This window comes from Lethenteron reissneri, chromosome 15, assembly GCF_015708825.2.
Source record: "Lethenteron reissneri isolate LAM-NWPU_2019-01 chromosome 15, ASM1570882v1, whole genome shotgun sequence".
Classification (NCBI taxonomy): Eukaryota; Metazoa; Chordata; class Hyperoartia; order Petromyzontiformes; family Petromyzontidae; genus Lethenteron; species Lethenteron reissneri.
Genome location: NC_083793.1, coordinates 2,692,691 through 2,717,625, shown reverse-complemented (window position 1 = coordinate 2,717,625; position 24,935 = coordinate 2,692,691). Strand labels below are relative to the sequence as shown.

Sequence of the window (24,935 nt, the reverse complement as noted above, 5' to 3'; positions counted from 1 at the left end):
ACGTGAATATTATATGCTTTAGTCCATCTGCTCCGGGCTAATATTATCCAACAGCACTTGTTTAAGCAAGATCGATTTTTTTTTACATCCTGGGTCTCATCAGCAAGTCAGGCTTGTTAAATAAATGCTGCTGGGTTACCGAATGTTAATATAGGTCTGGAAAGCCAATAGGCTGATGGATGAAATGGTATGTATTTGTGTGTGGAGATACAGAATGGAGGTGTTATTATAGTTTGTTGTTACCCATAATGCTTCACAACAACACGTAGTGAGTTGATTGACATATAAATAATAATAATGAACTGCCTTGTGTAATCCTGTGTTGGATGAAGGCTCTCCTATGTCATGTCCATCATTGACCATACTTCACCTCACTGGTCAATGCGGGTTGGTGATTGTATTCACCGCCGACGTTAGACATGATGGTGACGTTAACGTGGGTCACTGGGTTCATGGCGTCGTGCAATAACCACTGTGTCTCTGCACTCCCACACAACCGTTGAGAAAACTTTAATTGAAAAGGTGTTGGAATAAAAATGTGGCTGTGTGTTGATGTGTTTCCCAGGAGGCTATGGGAAAAGCCGTTGTGATGCTTCAGAGACTTTGAATTGAGTAAGGAAATAAAGTTTAGATTTTTTTTAATTAAGTAATACGCCTGGGAGCTACAAACACGTAGGTGCTTCGCACGTGAGTCGTTGGGCATGCGTAGGTTTTCTCTGGGAACTCCAGTTTTGTCCCACATGCAAGACACTCACAGCGGTGGAGGCCGGCTCCTTCACCAAAGAGCAATTAGGAGCAAGCCTCGTTGTGCGAACACGGTCACCAATCTCAAACCACGTGGCACATGGCAACACCGCTGCCCGTTTCGAACATTCTCTGGCAACTTTTCAGATACCTCATCCCGTCTTATCTAGATTAATATAACGTCTTATTCCAACAATTGTACGTGAGATGATAGTGGTTGAAATAAAGGGTGAGGTTATTAAATGTGGTGGCGTTGTAATGGTGACAGTAGAACAGGTGGGAGTGGTTAAGGAGGGGTAGGGGTAGTGATAGGGGTAGTGATAGGGGTTGTGGTAGTGATAGGGGTTGGGGTAGTGATAGGGGTTGGGGTAGTAATAGGGGTTGGGGTAGCGATAGGGGTAGTGATAGGGGTTGTGATAGGGGTAGGGGTAGTGCTAGGGGTTGTGATAGTGATAGGGGTTGGGGTAGTGCTAGGAGTAGTGATAGGGGTTGTGATAGGGGTAGGGGTAGTGCTAGGGGTTGTGATAGTGATAGGGGTAGTGATAGGGCTTGGGGTAGTGATAGGGGTAGGGGTAGTGCTAGGGGTTGGGGTTGGGGGAGGCCTGGTCGTAGCTGGGGGGCAGGGGTGGGGAGTAGCAGTCGATGGGCTAGGCAGAAGATACTCATCAGGTTACTCCTGAAGCCATCCACCGGCTCACTCACCAACCAGGACATGACCAAATAAAGTCTGTATGTTGAACTTCTTTCGCACCCTGACATAGCTAATTGGAGGTGCGGGGGGAAGGACACCAAACAAAAAAAACACTTCTAAATAAATTTGTTTTCAGTACAGATGTATAAGTGCGTAGCTCCAGTGGCGTCGTGATATCATAAGGAAGAACGTTCCAGATGGCCACATAAGTGGATCTGAAAGCGTGCAATTTGGTGCCCATCTTCATTCGACGATTAGCCAAAAGCTGCTGTGAGGATGAACATCATTAGTTATCCACTTCCCACCGTACAAAAGCAGAAGGAATAGTTCAAACATCCCAAGCAGGAGCATTATCAAACGTTGTCTTTACGTTTGACTTTCCCAGGTAAATAAAAAAAGCATTTCAAGGCTGTGGCGGTCATCTCGACGGGCTACCCAGAGTCAGTGGTGGGAATTCACATTCCTATGGTAGGGACCATAAATCAATTAAATTAAATTACTATCATGAAGGAGACACAAATTCAATGTCAATTAACAATTAAATTAAATACGTAAATTGTAACGTGTTTTTCTTCTAAAAATTACCGTAATTAAATTCGTATTTCCTCCAGCAATGCATGAAGGTGTTTGCTTGGAGGTTTACTGCTTGTGTATAAATGTCACCAATCGGGATCAGAACAATAAACAATATAAGGTGTCATATTGATGAGGTGTCACATTTTATAAGCTCGCACTCATTACACACAAAGTGCTCGCCACAAATGAACCACAATACATTTTTGTCAAAGAGAATACAACCATCACGCAAACTCCAGTCATCCTCGTAGCGGCTTGTGGATGGTCATCGAACAAAGATGGTCACTGCATCGCAAGCTTTAAGATACGCTTTTGCGACCGTCTGGAACGTTCTTCCTTCTGATATTAGGAAGCCACTGGAGTTTTGCACATTTAAATAATCCAGATTTGAGAACGAATTTCTTGAGAACTGCTTTTGTGTTTAGTTTGTTGTCTTTCCTCCAAACCTCCGATTAGCACGGTTGGCTACGTACGGTGCGAACAGTTCAACATACACACATTGCGTATGCATTCATATTAACCTTACAAGCAATGTAAATAATTCTAGATGTGAAGCTTTCGTGACTGCAAGGATTAATATTTTTAGGTTTTTTCGGTAAAGTCACGTAGGTAAAACATCAAAATTAATAAAAATAAATAAAATAAAACTAAAATCACGTTTCGTGATTTTTGTTTTATTTTATTTATTTTACCGAAAAAACCTAAAAACCTAAAAAAAACCTAAGAAAATGTAAATAATATTCTTGGTTCAAGAATATGAATCTCTGCAGTCACGAAAGCTTTAAATCGAAATGTAAATAATGCTTACAATTGGCTTTAGGGTGCCAAGGTGCCGAGATGCTGACAATCTCGCCTGGTCTTCTTGGTTCTTTCGGTAAAGTCACGTAGAAGGGAAATAATAAAATAATAAAAATAAAACATAATAAAATACAAGGGAAATAATAAAATAATAAAAATAAAACATAATAAAATACTATTCTTTTTTATTATGTTTTATTTTATTATTATTTTATTATTTCACTTCTACGTGACTTTACCGAAAGAACCAAGAAGATGAATCCCTGCAGTCACGAAAGCTTTAAATCGAAATCTCGCCTGGTATTTAGGAGGTCGTGGGTTCGATCCCGACCCTGATGCCTGCATATTTGGAGTTTGCATGTTCTCCCTGTGGTCGCGTGGTATTTTCTCCAGGTCCTCCGGTTTTCCCTGCACAATTGGAAACATGCTTTTCGAGTATTTGGCTGTTCTAAATTTCCACGCGATAAGCCACTTTATTGAGCTCTCATGTGTGTTTTCGTGACTGCAAGGATCATATTCTTAGGTTTTTTCGGTAAAGTCACGTAGGTAAAAAAATTAAAATAAAAATTAATAAAAGTAAAATTAAAATAAAATAATATAATATAATAAAATAATATAATATTTTACTTTTATTAATTTAAATTTAAAATGTTTTACCTACGTGACTTTACCAAAAAAAACTAAGAATATATCATGTGTGGCCAGGTCGCTTCTAAAAAAGAGCTGCATAGCTCAGTGGGCCTTACCTGGCACAAAAGGTATACCAAAAAAACCCACCAAATTCTCCTGTTTATAAGAACACAAACAGATACATGGGGAAAACGAAAGCCTCCGAGTTTAAACATGTTCAGCACGTGCAAACACTATTTGCAAATTCAATTCAGAATTAAAAGGTTACTCGTGTTTGCGTGGCTTATGGCAAGTGTTATTTGATGGTAGGCTTTTTTTCCGAACGAGACTTTCAATTTAACAGCTTTAATCCTTTGCTGACAAAACATCAGACAATAATCTTCCACTCGCTTATTTTTTGAGAAACAAATATTGAATAAAAAACTGTGTTGTGATTAAGCTTGCTGGGTATGCCTTATTTGTATTTATATGTTTGTTCACACATATTTTAGGATTACATTTAATTACAATTGCTGTTTTTTTGTTAATTAAGCTTAACAAAAAAAAACTAGCATTATCTGTACAGTAATGTAATATGCACAGCTTTTTTCAAAGGCATACAAGTAATGAGTGAACATTGGGTTATTTTGTCTAGCACAAACACCACCACGTACAAATTCTGAAAACTACAGTAAATGTACGTCCAATCTTGACTTAAAGCGTTCATGACTGCAGGAATTCATATTATTTGGGTCTTTCGGTAAAGTCACTAGATAGGTTCAAAGAAAATAACAAAAAACTACGACGTTTCGATCACAACACAAGCGGTTATCACCAGAAAAAGGGGGTTAGCTTCTAAAGGCAAACTGTTTATAAATGTTTAAAATGAGCGTGGCCCAAATGTCAGCAGCATGGGCGTGGCAGCTAATGTTAATGTGAGTGGTGGGCGGCGACCGCGATGGCCGTGGGTTTCCACCAATCAACGGGCTGCCAGGTAAAACGAAGGCACTTTGCAAACCCACTGGCTGTCAACAAAGATTCGTTCATGAAGCCATCCATATACACAGACAATTTCAACCGAAAAGATGGGTCCAAACTTAACAATCATTGGAACAGTGGCGGCTCCTGCAAAATCTCTCAGGGGGGGCAAATGTCTGGATGATTGATAAGGATAAGGTCCCCCCATGCAATGGATAAATTAACAGCTTAAGCTTGTAAAGGCAACTTCACTTCTTTAATGTTAATGAAAAATAAAGTTACTCTTACAATACATATTGTTTGTTTCTATACTCACTATTATTACAATCCACTCAGTTTCTTTTATTAAAGATTCCACGAGGTAGCGACAAATAATATTGTTGACTGAAACGTGCTTACGTATGATGACGTAAGCACGTTAGTGCGAGCCCTTCCGGAAGCCATAGAGAATGCATTGCAGCGCCCGCCGTTCGAAAAAAAACATCTTTGAATGTAAGTCTATGGGAACACTCTGGGCGATTCTCAGCCAGAGTGAAATCGCCCAAAAAGAGGCGGTACTCCACAGAACGTGACATGACGCTGATTGGACTATATCCAGAGGCACAGTAACGGCTGAGATTGGTGGTGCGTCGCCCAATCGCCATAATGAAGAAACCGCCCCTGCATTGGAAGGATGTTATCAACCAGTTTAGGTCGTAACTGGCTGTGATGTTCCCATCCTGCCACCTTCTGATGTTAGTTGTTATGTTCGGCTCTCCGATTTTACATGAACGGTCATTTTAAACCTTTATGAACAGTTTGCCTTTAGAAGCTAACCCCCTTTTCCTGATGACGATCGCTTGTGTTGCGATCGAAACGTCGTAGTTTTTTGTTATTTTCTTTGAACCTATCTACGTGACTTTACCGAAAGATCCAAAGAATATGTATGTCCAATGTTTATATCCAGGGCAGAAATATAAAACAAATTAAACATGTAATTATAATTCTGAAAGGACATCTCAGTTGAGAATGGACATGTATCCCCTTTGAGAGAGCGCTGCATTGCATACAAACACTCCATGGCAAAAAAACACTTGAAAAGGAATAGAAACAAACATACACACGCGTAGGGAAATATTGTTACGTAGAATTAAGTGTAGATTATGAGATTAAACTAAATGAGAACAGAAGCAGGGATCCACGAGTAAACCCGCTGTTTGAATCTTGCCTACATCAAATGTTTTTTTTTTACATCTGGCTTTCATAATTGAAATGCACTCAATAAATATAGAAATGTCTTCTTTCTCCTCTCTCTATATGTGTGGATTATATAATTCACCGTGTCCATAATTCACGTATGGTGGGTCATTATATCTGTGGGTGCTCACGAGCTACTTGTTAAAATTCCACAGCTCTTTAACAATGCCCAGAATATTGATAAAAAATATATTTTTTAAAACAACCACTGTTGCTTTATGAATCATGTTGTTCATTGTGTCTGCCCAAGAGAGACGCAAGTCTAAATCAACCCATGACCAGAATCACAAGTTCACAAATGAAAGCCTTGCTGCCCATACAACTTAGCTGTAGCGTGATTCATATACATATAAAACCACGTATATATCTGCAGTAGAATTGTGAGTTAAAGAAGTGCATGTGAATTGGATAATGGAATACGCACTGAATTTGATTTCTCTAAAAATAATTAGTGACCACAGCCTGAACTGATTGACTTCAAAATTTAAGACCAACTTTGTCCATCTGCAAGGCATTTATCAGGATATATTTCTTTAAACCTCCTGCCATCTATTACCACAACCACAAATAACTGGTTCTTACCACTTCAATCTGGAATACGTTTGCAGGTTTTTTTGTTATATGATGTAAAAGAAGATGATTGCACGCCCAAAACCTCGTGGATGGCCTGCGAGGTAAAGTGGGCACCCCTCTGGAACAAAACCATAAAAAAAAACATCACAAAAAAACGAGCCAGTGATTGTGACTCTAATTCCGAGTATTCATGAAAAGAATGCAATTGTGTTGAAGTGCGGTAATGAATGCGCCGGGCCTGGCGGGGAGCAGTACATGAAGCGCAGAGGTTTAAAGCACAGATCGTTGTGTTCAAATCTACAATAAACTCTGCAATACAAGTAATACCTTGCAAATTGGCAATAAAAAAAAACACCTATAGTTCTTTGTAATAATTGTTTGATTTTGTAACAATATATTCTCAGTAAAAATAATAATTGGATTTCACATACATCTATCACCTCATACACCACAGACAGACAAAACAAACTCAACACATTCATAAATGACACCGCCTTAAAACGAAACGTTTTAGGCAACGTTTCGGGCCAATGTCCCATCTTCATGGCACAGAAATGTTTCCCTCATTTTAATCTACTGCCCTCCTGAGCGCAGCCACATCATCCTCCTCAACGAACTCTCAGGCTTGACTCACCGTTCGGTGCTCGCAGGCACTCCGACTGCGCGTGCCCCAACTTCAAACCACCTATCGACAACCATCTCAAGGCAACTTTACTCTGACACAGCTTGGTAATTTCCCAATGCTAGCCCAACTAAAGTATTTTCCACAGATGGCAAGAGCACACTCAGTCTCTTGATCGTAGCAGAACCCTGGTTCCACCTGAAGACGGAGGCTTGTGTTGCTTCCGAAACGTCGTGAATTTTTAATTTGTCTTATTTTACTTTTATTAATTTAAAATTTTTACCTACGTGACTTTACCGAAAAAACCTAAGAGTCTGAACCCTGCCGTTTGCCTCTCTCTCTCGCTGATTGGCTCGTGCCATGTAGGCTATTCTGATCACCACTTTTGGATCACCACCATTCTGATCACCATCTTATCGTTTTTGCTCAAATTTCTGAGGTCTCCGCTCATCAAAACTAATCAGTAACAGGCAACCCATTCAATAAACCTAATAGTGTAACTAAATTAACTCATTTGTGTTAAAAGTAAAATGATAAAATGTTCCATAATACAGGTTTTTTGGGTTTGGTCGCGTAAATATAAATGTGTTATTAAACCTGCCACCACCCGACACAGCCAATTAGTAAGGTTTGTCACGTAAATAGACTATGCCAAATCGTTACTAGTACAGCACACCGGTGTATTGGAGAGCAAATCCACAACATTTACAATGGATCATATTGGTCGTGAAAGCTTAAGTGTTAAGCTTAAATGTTGCTGGCACATTGCATTATGGGTAGAACTGTTGCAGTGATGTGAATGCATAGTTCCCTTAGTGATACGTTCTTTGCACACAATTATCATTTCAATATGATTCGAGCAGCTCTCAATAAATGCAAGGACCAAAGGACAATTGCCACTGTTTGAAATTCCTGAACCTTGTAAGAGGAGTAGAGGATTTTTTGGGTAGATAATAAAAAAATGTGTTATCTTTGTCTTTTAAGTCATTGCTGTCCAACCTTATTGAGAAATGTTTTGGAAACAGATATGATCCTGCAAGGGGTATAAGCTTTGTCTAGCGCTCAATAATAAAGGAATGTTTTAATTTAAGGTGAGGAGGCATTGCGTCCTACCGGATGAACGGTATTCCGTTTGGATATCAGGCAGCCTTCTATACTTTTCTCGTCTCATTTCTGTCGTAACTCAAGAGGAGGCCACGCACTGACACGTCACTGCGGATATGGGCCCCGCTGTTGAAGTGGACATGATGTCTGCAAAGCGAGCTGAGAGAAGATGTTGGGCACATCTATCGCCGAGGCATTTACCAGTTTCCCCGATGCAGTGAAGGACACAGCGTCGGCGTGCTATGCAATAAGTCAGTGGTGGCAGTGCATGTAAACCTATTGACAGTCACTGCATAGCACGCTTTCAGATGCGCTTCTGCGGCCATCTGGAACGCACTTCCTTCCGATATTTGGAAGCCACTGGAGCCATACACTTTTAAATCTAGATTGAAAACTAATTTCTTTAACCCTGCTTCCGCCACACCTCCAAGTAGCACGATTGGGTACGTACGGTGTGAAATAAGTTCCACATATCTTCTTGGTTCTTTCAGTAAAGTCACGTAGAAGGGAAGTAATAAAATAATACAAATAAAACATACTAAAATAATTCTCACGACGTTTCGGCCACAACGCAAGCAGCCGTCCTCAGGTAAGAAGCACATCCTCAGGTGAGGACGGCTGCTTGCGTTGTGGCCGAAACGTCGTGAGAATTATTTTATTATGTTTTATTTTTATTATTTTATTACTTCCCTTCTACGTGACTTTACCGAAAGAACCAAGAAGATGAATCCCTGCAGTCACAAAAGCTTTAAATCGAAACTTCCACATACATACATGCTGTACATACGTGCGTCACAAATTATATTCTGGGTGTTTTGCTCCATGCATCAATTGATGTGAGGATACCCGATATGAATCTCATCCCTTGGCATGGGGAGGTGCCTATGTAAGTGGCCTTCCTGGTGCTTCACATATAGCCGTGTGCTTACCGGCAGATCCCCGAAGTTTGTGTTTCTGTGGAGTTCACAAAGAGGTGGTTCCTTGAAACATGTTGGCAGTATAATTTGTATCACTCCTTAGGTTGTGAAATTTATTCGTGATTATTGTTTTTCTAGCCAGGCTGGATGGGTGATATGTTAGGACGGTTGGCACACTGCCCTGGGTCTCTCTTTTGACCGGTTTCATTGCCGCTTCACGGCCGTATCAGACAGTCCTTCAACCTGTGCCAGAGGTATCAACAAAGATTGCTATTAACTTCAGAAGTTTGTGGCAGGAAATATGGGGGAGAGCTGAACTATGCCAGTAAGATTAAAGACGGTTGAGAATGTGTTTAGGGAAGAGTGCTGCATTGTTCCAGAGAACATGAGCCTTGCTCATCTCTTTTGGCAGCCCTGAACCATCATTGTGAAGAAAAAAAAATTCAAATAACAATAACAATGCCATATGCATTGTTTCCGCAGAATTTTTCAACAAAGCGCTTGCCCTTGGAATCACGTGATTCTCGATAACAGTGGTAGCGCTCACACCATGTGCACACGGAGCAGTTTGTCCGTAAGCCGCAGTGAAGCATTGGGGCTCATATAGAAGCTCTGCAATGGGGATCGGATAGTGACTCTGCCATGGAGAATGCAGGAGAAGTTTTGTTCAATGTGGCCACAACACAGCCACATACTCACGTTGTGTCCACATTGGTTCATCTTTCAAAGAGTTATTGTGCCCTCGATACAGACAGACCTAATGTTTTAAACTGTAGTCATAGAGCATTATCAACAGTTTATTTTCTTTTTTAGGACTACCACCGTTGAAATTATTACAGACCGGTACCCATTTTATACACCGTGGAGAGGTAATCAGCTGAGTCGGCCACCAACTGGGATATGATTGTGAGCCAAGCGATTTAAGCACAGCACCCACCCAGCTTGATATAGGTCTATATTGCATTACAAAGCTGGTCAACGCTCCATTTATGCATCCAAGTTACTGACCCTGAGGCCCATTGCAATGCCCTTTGTCCCCATTGTCAGGGACGGGGGGAATATGGTGAGCTTCCAATTCAAGTTGACAGTAACCACGGCTCCCTGGTTTTAAAAGAAAAAAAGATGTCTTCAAAGAAAGCTTGTTTTTCTTCTTTCCCTGCTCAGCTGCCACCAAACCACCCATCATTATGCGCCTTCGTATTTTGCTTCACAATCTCTGGACCCACAACCCACGCAGACTTGCCGCTGCAGAAAGAAGTGCCCAGAGGAAATCAGCGCACCGTTACACAACACGGCCGACCCAGATAAGACGGAATGAAAAAGTGTTTCCGTGCGGCATGGAGCTCATCCTGACTTTTGTAAGACTTGAACTACACTGTGATATTCCAGCACGCACTGCACTCACAGAGAAGCCAAGAGTCAAGCGCCCAGGCCAGTACTTTCCGTTCCTGTGATAGGATTACACAAAGCTTAACGACGTGCAATGTTACCAGGGAATGACAAAAAAAAATTAGCAAAGGCGAGAAAAGAAAGGTTGTCCCAGCTTCAAAGGTATTTCAACACTGCTAAGAAAAGTTAGCGAGACATTTGGGATCTTAACGTATGTTTAACAACTTTGGCACTTTTTTGTTAAATGGATGAACAGGAGGATTCAAAATTCATCATAACCAAGCTCAAGCCAATTAACATTAAATACATATTTAAATACTTGGGCCATGTACGGAGATTGAAACTCAAGAACCCCTTGCCTTCAGAGAAAACATGAATTTACCCTGCTCATGATCCACTCTAAAAACCCGTGTTCACGAAAACACCCAACTCTGCAGACATTCATTGATAGCCCTTGCAGTGAAATGCTTAACAGTGAACAACAACAGCGAGACAGACATTTATACCTGTGCAATGACAATAGAGCCTGCATGCTGTGTGAGGGGACTAATGGCCAAGGGAGGTAATGACAGGGGAGTCAGCCTGCAGTGCGAGTGCACTAGTGGCCACGGGAGGTAATGACAGGGGCATCAGTTGTGAGTGCGAAGGGACTGGTGGCTACGGGAATGATCGAGAAGGGAGCGTGGTCAGGTGAGGCAAGAGGACGGTGGAGTCTGCCGGTGGAGCGAGCGTCCAGAGTCAGCGAGAATGATCGAGAAGGGGGGCGTGGTCTCGTGTTGGTATATAAAAGTGAGATGCGTGCGAGACTCGGGGCTGTTGCAGTGGGGATCTCCGCCTGATGTCAAGTGAACGCATCTTCAATAAAGTGTCAAGTCGTTATTGCACCTGAACGGAAGTTACAAAGGGTGAGCCACAACGCCATCTTTCCCAAGTCCCCAAATTTCAACAGCAATGCGACGATCTGTGAAGCGTACTAAAGAGTAATTACCATCTCACAGTACGCCACCCTCACCTGTGCACTTTCTGCTGCTGAGTTCTTGTTTGGTGTTCAGCTTCCCAAGTTTGCACTGGAAGTTCTCCTCCCAGAATTCCGCGAACCACACATTCCTACGGTTGTTTTCCAGCTTGCGACTGCGGAAGTATGTATCAAACCCTGTCAGGCGAGAACAGATGTACAACCACAGACAATTTTAGATATTACAGTATTTAGGAACAACACTTTTTTTGCTGGAATATTATAACAAAAACTAAAATTACCACCCACATACCAAGTTCTAATCGCTAACTTTTCTGCAATCTGTTAATTAAAAGAAAAAGTTGCATTACACAGCACGAGTTCCAGATATTTATTGCCGTGTTAAATACTTGTGAGTAATCATGTAACAAAAAATCTAAATATATTGCATTGGGAGATCATCGTTTTGAGGAGGCCTCCATCCAGCATTGGATTAACCATGGGCGATGATGATACTGATACGAATCATGAATTTGACTCCACAGGGTATATTATGTCGAATAATACTAGAGTCTTGTTCAGTTTTTTTTTGGCCAATACATCGATTATTTTTCGTGTGATTGTAATCCAGAATGTGTGGAAAACGGCCGCACAAACAACTGCATCTCCATCCACCATCCTCACCCCACAAGTTTCTCAATCACAGCCATGCACCCCGACCGCGAAAATGGATGCATTTGACCGGTGACGTCTGCGATGGTTACTCTGCATCCGCTTCAGCGAGCAAATTCACCAACAGCACCCGAGGTCCGCCGTCGGAACAGCAACTCCGGCGGTGAACGAAGTGGTCGGAGGTCAGTGGTCAGGTGACTTCGCCTATTTATATGCCCGGGTGGACGCCTCCTCGACCGATCGCCACCAGAGCCCTGTGCCAACACCGTTAATGGCGTCGGTGGCAGCACTACCGGGGGACTGGAGCCGACCTCGGGGAAGACCGCGAGGTTGACGTGGACACGCATGGAAACCGTTGACGCTGCCGTCAAACGCCGCATTCTATTATTCATTTATTTTTACTGGGTAAGGCCCACTGAGCTGCACATAGACATTTTTCAGAAACGACCTGGTCACAAATGACAGCTCAACGAAGTGGCTTATCGTGTGGAAATGTATACTAGCGGACAAATACTCTGAACGCGTGTTGGTTTTAAATGTAGAGGGAAAAGCCAGAGGACCCAGAGAAAAATCCATGCGACCACGGGGAGAGAGACAGGCAAACTCCAAATATACAGCAGCAGGCGTCAGAGTTAGGATCAAACCCACGACCTCCTTCATACCTGACAAGGTCGTTAACATCTCGCCAACACGGCGAGATGTGGAGCACTCTTGCCAATTACATCTGGCAACCCAGCAGTATGTGTTTAACGAGCAATTATTTTCTTAACCATTCTGCTTTTTTATTACCGTATTTATGTTTTCTTATTGCAGTGTTGTTTACTTCATATTTATTTGTACAAATACAATATATGTATTGTGATTGGAAGTTATCTGCTGGTCACCTTTTTTCCTCATGAAGATACTTGCAAAGATAATCAGGAGCCCTCGCAATGTTCCATACGACCACAGGGAAAACATGCAAACTCCAAATATACAGGTGTTAGAGTCAAGATCGAACCCACGACCGCCAGTAAACAAGGCGAAGTAGTTAACATCTCGCCACCGTGGCTCAGCACGGCAGCGTGCTCGAGGCAGGGGTCACCTGGTGGCACCTCGTGGGGAGCGTTGCACTCCAGTCAGGAGCAAGCGACTGATGATGTCCACGACCACGACTCTCATTGCCACCAATCGACGGTATTTAGCATGCACAGCACTTAACACACTTAAGCCATGGGCGACATGTTCCAGACTAGGTCTGTGCATTAATTGTGCAGAGTGGCATATGGCATTGCCAGGCATGAGGGTTCATCTGTTACTTATCCAGCCGCAGCCCACCACTGTGACACCTGTTACAATGAAAGTTAATGGTGTGATGAATATGTCCCCTTGGAATGATTTTTCTTGCAGGAAACAGGTGGCGTTTTCTGCCGTGAAAAATGATGTGTTACCACCAGTGTCTCTCCCTGAATGCTCTGGAAATAATTATCTGGTACAATGTCCGACAGGCAATCTTGGAATAACTATGTTGAAATCGAAAATTTTTGCCTTTGCTAAATTTCCGTTATTGATGCATTATTTCAATAATTGTCTGTATTTATTCTAGAAAAAAAATCCACACACGTAAAAATAATTATCATCTAAAAATGCAAAGCGTTCGTACAATGACATTTCAAAAGATGGCATAGCTCATTGAACGTGATTTTGGATACAAGTTTTATTTTTTAAGTTGAATTTTTAAAAAAATAAATCGAAGTGTCTCCACGTTTAAAATTAGTATTGAGAGCTGCTCATCTCTCTTAAGGCCCACAGCCAATGGTGGTAACATCCATATTTTTACGACTCCCTACAACGTTGTACTTATTCTGTTCACTTTCCAAGGATTGTGAGCTAAGGATACGTGCCTAATTTATTAGGGTTCCAGTTGTTAGGGAGCACGAATCGTGATATTGCTGGCATGGCACACAGAGGGCTGTTAGGGTTGTTAGGGAGGACATTTAGTGATATTGCTGGCATGACACGCAGAGGACTGGTCACGTTAGGGTTGTTATGCAGCACAAGTCGTGATATTGCTGGAATGGCACACAGATGACTGGTAGGAGCCAGCACCAACCACACCGACCCACTTATGCGTTGCATATTGTTGGTACTGATCATAATGTTTGCACATGCATACAGATACTGCACAGATACTAATGGGCAAATATAACATACACATACTTGATAACTACCATAGAATGTCCTAATTATTGAACTAAATACAGGAAACGTTTTAAAAATAATCATGTGCATAGCCACCAATTCGTTATCTAGTGCCTCTTGTCAGTGTTACGTTAATTGGTGTAGAGTGGTTGACGTTAAAAAAACACCCAATTACCAATGCATAACTTCGGTGGACAGAAACGCCACTCATCATTCCACGATACCAGCGATCAACCAATGCGATTAAACATGATGTGCTATTACAAGTGTGTGTGTGTGCGTGTATAATAATAATAATGACAATATGAGGTATGGGGAAAGTCAATTTTCCGGACCTGTGAGCATTAGCACTGCTGGAGGAAAGTGATCTTACACACGTAGCAGAACATAACCTTGGGGAAAGCAACGGATTCAATGACGGGGGGCGTGGGGTTGGGGGGGGTCAGGAAACATGGAGGGGCAGGTGTGCGCATTGTCTGGGGACTGAAACATTACCAACATCCAGATCCGTCGCATTGCAGCACACCCACCCTGGCACCAGTGGCATTGCTAGAGCCGTGCAATGTTACAAAATGAGGTCTGACACAGGTTATGAAGCTACCCCCCCACCTGCCAAGTGGTGCCAATAGAGGTTGCCGAAGCGTGGATGTTCTACTCCTGTTTCGTTTGCGTCCGCCACGCAGCTGCACAACGTAAAGCAATGTTGGTTTGCCGGCGGACTTCCAGAAACAACATGAACGTAATCAAGGGGAAGGTACTTTAATAAGAACAACTGCGCCGTCACGCAACAGCGGTTCTTAACATTGGTCTTCATGACCCCAAACACAAGCGCAAGGTTTCACATCAATCAAGTCTCCTTCATCGAAACGCAGGCCAGGTACGAGTGGGCAAATGAATAAGGGTAAAACATAACGCACGAATGTTGTTGGCTGGCATGGATGGCAGGGTTGCCAGCACTACAGCTGACCATGGCTGATTGAATTATCGGTTTATATTCGCGAAAAGAAGTGTGCCTCACTGCTTAATTTAGCAGAGCAACTCTTAACGCCAATGTCCATGTAAGCCACCGCTAAAGAAACACCGTACTATAGGTACTTAGGTTGAACTTCTATCATCACCCGTACGTAGCCAACCGTGCTAATCGTTGGTGTGGGGGAAAAAGACAACACACTAGACGCAAAAAGCAGTTGTAAAGAAATTAGTTTTCAGTCGAGTTTAAGTGCGTAGCTCCAGTAGCTTCCTGATATCAGATGACCGCAGTAGCGCACCTGAAAGCATGTTATGCAGTGACCATAAATTGTTCGATGGCTAGTGAAAAGCATCTGTTAGGTTGCCCATAAGCAGCGATGCCTGGACTGCAGAGAACATGAAGCCTATTCTTGATTCTTTCGGTCACGTAGAAGGGAAATAAAAAAATACAAAAATAAACATAATAAAATAAAATTCTCACGACGGTTTGGCCACAACGCAAGCAGCCGTCCTCAGGTGAAGAACAGAGCTGTCGTGAGAATTTTATTTTATTTTGTTTAATTTATTTTATTTTACTATTTCCCTTCTACGTGACTTTACAGAAAGAACCAAGAATATGAATCCCTGCAGTCACGAAAGCTTTAAATCGAAACATGAAGCCTGCCAGGTGGCACAGTGGTAGAGCAAGTGGCTCTTAAGCAGTAGGATATGAGTTCGAATCCTGGTTGAGGGCTTATCTCGGCCCATCATCCCTCTGGGATTAATTAATAAAATGGGCACCACTTTGCAGGGAAGCTCTGAGTGGCTACTCTACGGAGAGATTCGCCCTTACCATAGGAATATGGAACTTTCATCAACGACTCAGGGCTGTAAACAGGAGTTAAGTGCTGCCTCAGTGCTCTTTGAGATGGAAATCATATTGACTTTTTTTTGCTTAAGCGTAAAAGGTAGCATGAACACAGGATGAAAGTACCAATCCATCTGTTCTGTATTACAAGTATTACAGAAATCGCAAGAAAAACTTTCTTTGCTGAATGATACTTTCACAAGATGAGTGACCACCAGCAAATACAAGCCACCGTTCTTCTGAAAATCAGGGTCCTTAGGATACCACACCAATTGAATAACACTTTAGCGCTGCTGCATCATTGTCATTAGTATTATTATACAAAACCAACTGGGCAAAACAACGCGTTATAGATTCAGGGAAGAATGCTCTCCTGCAGCTGCACCCGCTGTTTCTTTTGTGAAGGAACGAACGGCAAGTCCAGCTGCAAGGGCACACGCAAAGCGGTGAACCGCGAAGCCACAAATGTCAGTCAATAAAAAGCTCCCTGGCATTTTCTCAGCGGAAGCTCCACTTACTGAAGCGAGTGCTCGCACAAACCAATCGCACTGCGTTAAGGAACGCCAATTGTAAACCGCCCAGGAACTCAGGCATGCAAAGGGCATACCCCTGGGATGTGGAACCACGTAAACTTTTCGGTTTGTTTTTGTGTAGTTTATCATTTTTGCAGGGACGGTCTTTTTTTCTCTCTCTTCAATTTGCTGTTCTTGAACGGTCAATATACACATCCTTTTGAGGAAAGAAAAGTGTATAAACAACGTAAGGGGCCGTCCATAAATGACGTCACGCGATTTTTGACGATTTTGACCCCCCCCCCTTCATCACACGGCGTCACAAAAAGTCAGACCCCCCTCAAATATGACGTCACAAAGCTCTGCCCCCCCCCCCCCCAAAAAAAGGAAAGCATGCTTCAAATCGCTTTAAACTATTGTCATTGTAGTGCGTGTTTAATATGGCGCTGCACTCTGATGTTGTAGGAGAAAACATGTATTAAAAAGTCAATTTAGTTAAGTAGAACGTGTTTTCTATATTTATTTAAAGTTGCGCATTTTGATGTGACGTCACATTTCTCAAACCCCCCCCCCCCCCTCGTCACACATCGTCACAAATGTCTGACCCCCCCCGCCCCCCCTAGGTGCGTGACGTCATTTATGGACGGCCCCTAAGTAGGTTCTTACCCGATACTATAAATAATAATTGGTTTCAGATAATAGTAATAGTTTACAATCCCTTGTCAATCCCCCAATACCGTGTCAATTGAGGGTTGGTTGTTAAATCATATTTGACCGGACTGGTCAGTGTGGATTGGTGGGGGTGGAGAAAGTCCAGGAATGGCTCATATGAAGATATACACTTCAAAGCGCCACGTGATTTGCCGTAATTGGCACAAATGTACCACGTGATAACAATGGCATGAGTCAAATCGGCTGGGCTCACACAGTGCAAAGTGCCTCCAAGTTGGAAATTTTCTTTTGGGGGCTTAAATTGTTGACATCTGTGATGCGCCATGTGTCACAGTGCGGCACATTATTTCTATATGATATCAACACAATGGCAGGTCAGTGTTGCAACTCATGTAATATTTAGATACAAAGAAAGAGATCACCCATATAGCCTTTAACAAACTCTCGGGGCAAGTGGTGTTAGCAAGCACCTTTGAAGGGTTGTACGGCACAAGAGAGGGTGGACAACATTACTTTTAAACTGATTTGAGGCTGAGTCGACTTAGGGGAAGCCTATGACCGGCAGAGATAACAATTATAATCGTAGCGCACTAGCCGCCACGCTACTAAATTCAGGACAAAGACACAAATCCCCCGAATAACCTTAACAGACTTTTGGGGCAAGTACTGTTAGCGAGCACCCATGAAGGCCGGCACGGCATACGAGGGGGTGGGTGGCCAACACCACGCGCGGCCGCATTTGTCTCCCTCGTGACAATGTTTGCACATCGCACCAGGTACTCATTTGAAGCTGAGTCGACCACGGGGAGGCCCAGGACCGGTTGAGATAATCGTCACCGGTGTTGGCCGTGAACGGGATATCGAACTCGGTTCGCCAGGTTGTCACCGCAGCGCGCAAGCCGCTACGCGACTAAATACAGGAACACATTCCGGCACGCGCACGCAAATACATAATACATACATGGCAACGCGATGAATACAACTTGCACAAATATCCCGCTGCTGCAATCCCCATTGGATCAGCATAACAGTTTCGGCACGGGGCGCTTTGGTGCAGTTTTCTAACCTCTCGTTCCTGTCCTTGGGGGTTATTGGTGTTTGTGCGGCGCGCTGACAAGCCGTCACGGAAAAGCGGGCATTGTTATACAATGTGAAACCAGCGGGGTTGATGGAGGCTGTGATCATACTTTGCAGTCCGATCAGAACACCCCCCCAGAAACCATAACCCTGTCACCTCGTGTCCCGGACAAAAGCAGGGCGATGAAATAAACCACTCGCCCTGACCTTGCCTTTCTGAGGCTGCCCAGCTGCCAACACGGACCCCATTGGTCACCCGCGATCTCACACGCGGCAGAGGACGTTCTTGAATAGTGAGCGGCCGCTGCACGTGTCTCTGCTAAGAGGCCAATGATCCATTAGTCTCAAGATGCTCGACACCAGCCGTGACTTTGATTTGTGAATCTGCATGCTGTTTTTGCATTCTGTGCACACAATGCGTATTTCATGTTGTTGTTGTTGTTCTAGTATATACACAGCATTGCTTGCGTCTCATTTTATGGATGGATTGCTTGGGCTTTTCTTTGTTTATTTTTCAACCTGAATGTATTCTAAGTTTAAAATAGCTCTCGATATAAATTCAGTGACCTTTATCCAGGTGAGAGATCATTGTGATCCGTGACTTATTTTGATAAAGAATTACAAGGATTAGCAAAAATATATTCTTCGCTTTAATTAATTTGTTAAACATTGTATTTTTATTAAGTCTTTTTTTAAACAAGCGCAGTGTGGGTTTTATTCTTGTATATGTAGTGATGTTAAATGAATCACTAAGGCTAACACACCGTGCAGCACCATTCAGTGGGCCACTAGGGGCATGTTTCATGGGTGCTCGCAGAAGGAAGGCAGATGAATCCTACCAACAGAGTAGGTGATAGCAGCCTTCACCAGCGCCGCAGGGAATCTCCACAGAGTCGGTCACTGGGGGAGTGTGGTGGGGGCGGCTGGCGGTAGAGGGGCATGTGAGGACATGTCACCCCGGCACCGAGTTAAGCACGTGATGGGCCTGGGTGAGGAAAGTGGGCCACGGGTGAACGAGGGGACACGGGAAGAGTCGCTGAGAAACGTCTGGAGAGTTCCTCGAAGGGGGCATAGTTAAGGGTGGAGCCAGAGAGGGAACAGGTGTGGTGTAGCCTGGAACCGTCGGGAATATTCCAGAGGTAGGCGCGGCCGAGGGTGGAGCCAGGCCGCACTGAGAAGGATTAAAGGGGAGCTCCGATCGTATATCGGGGCTGTCTGCAGGTGAAGTGGAACCCAAGTGCTACGTCTCCATCTTCGACATCGTGGGTCAGACAGCACGCTGGCTGCTCTGACCCGATTATAGGTATCATGCATACGAGAGGAATAGGTGTATTGTGGTCCCATGTGTAACACGCGTGAGAAGTAGGTGCATTTAGTTCCTCTCGTGCCCAACATTAGGCGCCCCCCAACAACCTAGTTGTAGAATAAACGTTGTTGCCTCCTAAATAGTGGCTCTGAATTGACTCGCTACATATGGATAATCTGGCCACCACCTTCGGAACATCGAATTTCTACCACAGACTCAGGGCCATGGTTACACAGTGGCATTTGACTTTTGCATCTTTCCACAGAGAGTCAAGTACTAACATTATTTTGGCACAACAGGGCATGGCACTTATCGATTACTAAACATCATCAGGGTACCCAACTTTCCCTTTACAGAAGATGATATGATATTTCGGCAAATTCCCGCAGAAAATAACTGGCAGCTATAGGAATCCTGCTGCGGTCTCATTGCAAACTAAATTGGCTCAGTGGCAAAGCACAATAACCCCGAAGCTATCAAGATGCCCCAAAATAGCTCAGGATAGGAGATGTCAAAAGCTCGTAGCCTGGAGGCAGTCGGATGACTCAGGCGGCTCATAATGCTAGTGTCAGAGCACTGAGCCAGCGCCGATGAAACGCTGGGTTTGAATCCGAATGGTCGCCTGTGATGAAATCACGTGTTCAATCACAGTGAACTGATGGTGTCAGCTTCGTCACCAATTATATTATTGCACGGATGTAGTGGCATCAACGATCCCTTATACTGCTTTAATCTCACATTTTTTGACATTGTTCATGATGTTTTTTTTTCACGCGGTGTTATTCCAATTGCGCGACCAGAAAAGTGTGTCATAAGTGACCATCCCGAACGCATCAGCCCATATTAGAGAATGGTACACAGAAGTAGATATCACAGAACGACCATTAAAGTCACCTCTTACCACACTCAGGGTGCTTCCATTTTCCCCAAGTTCTGAGACAAAATTTGTTCATTGAATGGGAAATCACATGTTTTTTTTTTAACTCACGCTCATGTTTCTAAATAGAGTAAACAAAATAGATAATATAATATTATACGTTTTTGTTTGTGCAATCATTGATGACCAGGCCGAGACCATCAAGGCACACACTTGAGAATCCAGATGAATCACCGGTGGCTACCCAGATTCGAACGTAGCCTCCCGGCAGCGCTGGCTTCAGTGTTCATGACCCCTCAGCCACCCGGCCGTCTCAGAATCCTAAACATTTGTTTTTCCCCAATCAAGCATATCCCAGCTCTGAGGGCTGAATTATATAGCAAATGACTGACAAATAGCAAAACGCTTCACAGAACACGAAGGTCAAATAATGTTGGGCACGAGAGGCCCTTTGAAGTGAATTTCAAAGTAGCTCTGCGGTATAAATTTCTGCTGGCAGTACACCGACACAAAGCTCTGCAGATTGAAGGAGTTTCACAAGACCATTCCTTTGTCTCCTGACACATCGCTGATTGAATAATTTGGGGAATTTTTGTATTTCTATAGAGACCAGGGGCTGGCCAGGTGGTATTGCAGTTACATCACTCAACTCACTATCACGAGCTTGTGAGTTCAAATCCCGTGTCTCTTTAAAGCGAGTGCCATTTTGCGTGAAGTCAAGGATTGCCGTCCATTGCTTAAGAGTGGCTCCTGCCATACCAATGTGGAATCCCCCCCCAACCCACCCCCTTGATTGGCTCGGGGCTGTATAGCAGAGATGAGGGCCTCCGCATTGTTCGTTTTGAAACGGGGAGACGCTTTTGACCTGGACATTTGAAACAAGGCATAACAACAACAGCAACAACAAAAACAAACCAAAAACCGAGCTGCTTGCCTGGGACAGTCTCGCTTTGCGGGTAGATGGTGATGGCACCGTCTGCCACTTCCTGCTGGTTCAGTGCAGGGCCCAACTTGACTCCCCAGCTGTCCGAGCCAAGCCACAGAAAGTGCTCCGTTTGGTTTGCCCTGCGCGCCGCTCCCAGGACGCGTCTGCGCGTCCGGTCGTTCAGCAGGGACAGGAAAGGAGAGAGTAGGAAGAGAGGGAGAGAGGGAGAGATGGGGATGGAGGAGGTGGGCGAGGATTAATTGAGCTCCACTTTGAGGCAGTGGCAAAACAAGGCAGCTGTGATTGGCATGGCTGTCTGAGCAATGAGCAACAGAGTAAGGGATTCATATTCTTTGGGTCTTTCGATAAAGTCACGTGGATAGGTTGAAATAGATAAATAAATAACAACATATCTACGTGACTTTACCTAAAGACCCACAAAATATGAATCCCTGCAGTCACGAAAGCTTTAAGTCAAGAGTAAGGGATGTTTTCAAAGGAGACATTTCAAAGCGGCCGTGCGTGAAAAGTTAAGTTCAGAAGGATTTGATATATTAACTACATATAGATAATCAACATAGGAATGTATTATTATCATCAATGGTTTTGGACGAACAGTGTAAATGATTACTGGAAATGTAACGTGTTACTTAAAAAATGTAGACCTTGCTATGGCATTATTTCTAACTACATATAGATAATCAACATAGCAATGTAGTTTTATCATCAATGGTTTTGGACGAACAGTGTAAATGATTACTGGACATTTAACGTGTTACTTCAATAATTGCGGCCTTGCTAGTGCATATCATTGCATTTTCACATGTATGTCTAGCTCGATGTGTATATGCATTGATTTTAATCTGCTCATATTCAATATCTTAAACCAATAAAAGCGATATATTTTTTTTCTTTATCTCAATGCTATGACACACACACACAGCTATATGGGAGTGGAGTGGTGGAGCACTATATTACACACCGCACCATTGACCCAAATGCCAGAGTTATTTTCTAACATCAGCGGCACATTATAATTGAATTGCGTTTGGGCAAGCCCCCCTTCACCAATCTGCACTGACCGGAGGAGTGACGTTATGGTCGAAACATTATCGTGACCAACAGGGCACGGGAAGGCCTACATCCAGCAGTGCATTGACAAATGGCTGTGCATCTAAATTGTACACACATACATCGTGTCTGAATAAGGCATGCACGTTCATACAAATAAACATACCATTTGTACAAGGGTTCATACACAAAAGTTAATTAACATTTGACATAAGACAATAAATGCAAGCTGACGAGAAAAGCATAACATAGGCACCTTAACGATATCTGGAAACACGTACCAAAATGCAGACATACACAAAGAAATAGGTACTTCCTTTTATCCCCACATACAGTTGCAGTAAGTGCTGTTAGTAAGCACCTATTAAAGCAGGAATAACACATGAAATAGTAGTGTGGGGAGGATGTTTTCATTCTCGAGTCCCGATGTTTCTACACCACACCAGGTCCTCATTTGAGGGCGCGTCCACCCAGGCACAGCCCAGGACAGGATTAGACACCGCTTGTCACCGTTATCATCCACGGTCAGGAATCGAACCCGAGCTCACGGCGTAACCAACCATCTTGCCACCAGTCCACGCACGCACACGAGCACGCCACTGCTATCCGACATCCCATCACCGTGGCATGCCACCATCAACTGCTGACGTTTCATTGCGCCCAGACATATTGCCTTCATTACCACTTTTGTGCGCACCTTTGTACCGGTCTCCGAGCCACCGCGGGCATTGATATATCATTCCATTCCTGCCTGCAGCCGGTTGCCGTTGACCGTCAATACGCCGCGTGATAAGATAAATCAATGAACACGCATTCCCTCACTTTTGCTGCAGTATTTTGCCATTACCAAATTTGAGAAGCGGCACAAATCACGTTCGCCGAAAAGGATATAATGCTATCTATATTCATTTACCGGCGGCACACACAAAGGCACCGAGAGTGGCACAGAACATTTTTTCAATTGTGGCTCTAAGAGACAGAAGATTACCTTATGGATTTGCTCACGGACGCGCTTACGCCGTGTAACGAGAGGTAGTCTAAACCGAGACGTGTTAGCAGCTGCTCCTGTAATCTTTGTATACGGCAGTAGAGGTGGTGGGTGGTGGTGGTGGTGGTGGTGGGGGGAGAAACAAAATGAGAAACTTGCAATTACAAAAGCCATCATAGCAGCATCCGAAGCTAACGTGTTTCAATAACCTTTGTCAAATCCATCCGTGCGATATTGTATTTCCACCAACTGCCCCCTCTCACCCCCCGTCCTTACAAAAAAGTTATCGTGATATAAATTCACAGACCTTGCATGTGCCGTTGAAAAAAGTGCTGCATAGGATTTCCTATTGCAAAGATTAAAACTACACTTTGATTTATGGTACTGTAGCCATTCCAAAAAAAAACGAAATAATATTACGAAAATAATCAGTGATCATGATATAATTTTAGAGGTCACTCGGGTTAACCTCGTCCCATCAAGAGCTAGACGCTTCATATCATCTGTAGACCATAGGACTACTGCAACAAGTGAAACACTCAACACGTTTGTGTTAACATTTTATGTGTACAGAAAGGTGAAAAAAAACGTGTTAAGCTTCTGCAGCTTGGTGTCACCGATTATCTGACCAAGTGAAGTCAGTGCACCGAGGATTATTAGTTGGGGCACAATCCCTATCACCGTGACTAATGCTTCAGATACAATGTTAGCATGTGCACTGTTAAAACATAATAAGCTAGCTCCCTACCTGCCAACGCGTTTAATCAATTGTGCCAGATCAGAGCGCGTCGGTGAACAAAGTATGAACAAATGTGGACTTGAAATTATTTATTGATGTTTGATGCCACAGCACTGGCAATAGTGATAACACTGCTAATAAACAAGCAGAAAACATATCTACTTCATATGTGTCCATTTACGTAAACACATATATATATTACACTTCCCCATCAACCACAAGACCTTCTGGGAGTGCATCATTTAAACCGCATTGCATCAACACAAATCATTTCCTGTTGTTCTAAGTAGTTTGAAACGATGATTTGCAAAGGCAGTTTTGCTGATAACCGGTGGTGTTTGTGATATGTGGCAAGGGTCTCGGCTATGGAGAATACTCTATGTTCAGCTCCTCACTGAACACATGCCTCTTTGGCATCGGATACAAGTGCGGTGTCTACATCACGTGTGAACTTCGTACTCCTTCGCAGCTCTCCGATGTGTTTTCAGGTTGTGCAGTACTCCAAGGACGTGGAGCAAAATGTCAGACATCACGCGGAACCGCAATCCGCGGAACGAGCCAAAAGTTCGCAACGGGGCCTGCCATAGCAGCAGGACGACCGCGACAATCCTACACGGCAAGTGTTGACTTAATAGACAACGAAATTGAATACCAGCCGTAAGAAGTGTAATATTTCTCGCTTCACATAATGGCATTCAGCACAAACAAGTGATAAGGTTTGGGAAATGTAGTAATTTGAAAATGTACATAAACACCAAATGAACAAATATTTTTTGTTATAAAAAATTCAAAATGACTGAACCACTCTGCATATAGATGTAGAACTAATCGGTTTTGAGTGGAGTGAACCTGATTAACATTTAAAACTGCACATGCAGAGAGACTGAGGAGGAGGTGAGAAAATGTT

General features: G+C 43.4%; 1 protein-coding gene across 3 annotated transcripts in view; it reads right to left on the bottom strand.

Annotated features, from left to right (window-relative positions):
- The window catches only part of LOC133342583 (metabotropic glutamate receptor 8-like), a 276,081-nt gene that overhangs the window by 175,109 nt on the left and 76,037 nt on the right, over positions 1-24,935 (bottom strand). For all 3 annotated transcript variants that reach the window (XM_061551797.1, XM_061551796.1, XM_061551798.1), the window contains 2 exons: positions 21,240-21,394; positions 11,250-11,390 (listed from right to left, as the gene is read on the bottom strand). In XM_061551797.1, the coding sequence (XP_061407781.1) occupies positions 11,250-11,390; positions 21,240-21,394 (296 nt within the window). The remainder of the gene's footprint in view (positions 1-11,249; positions 11,391-21,239; positions 21,395-24,935) is intronic.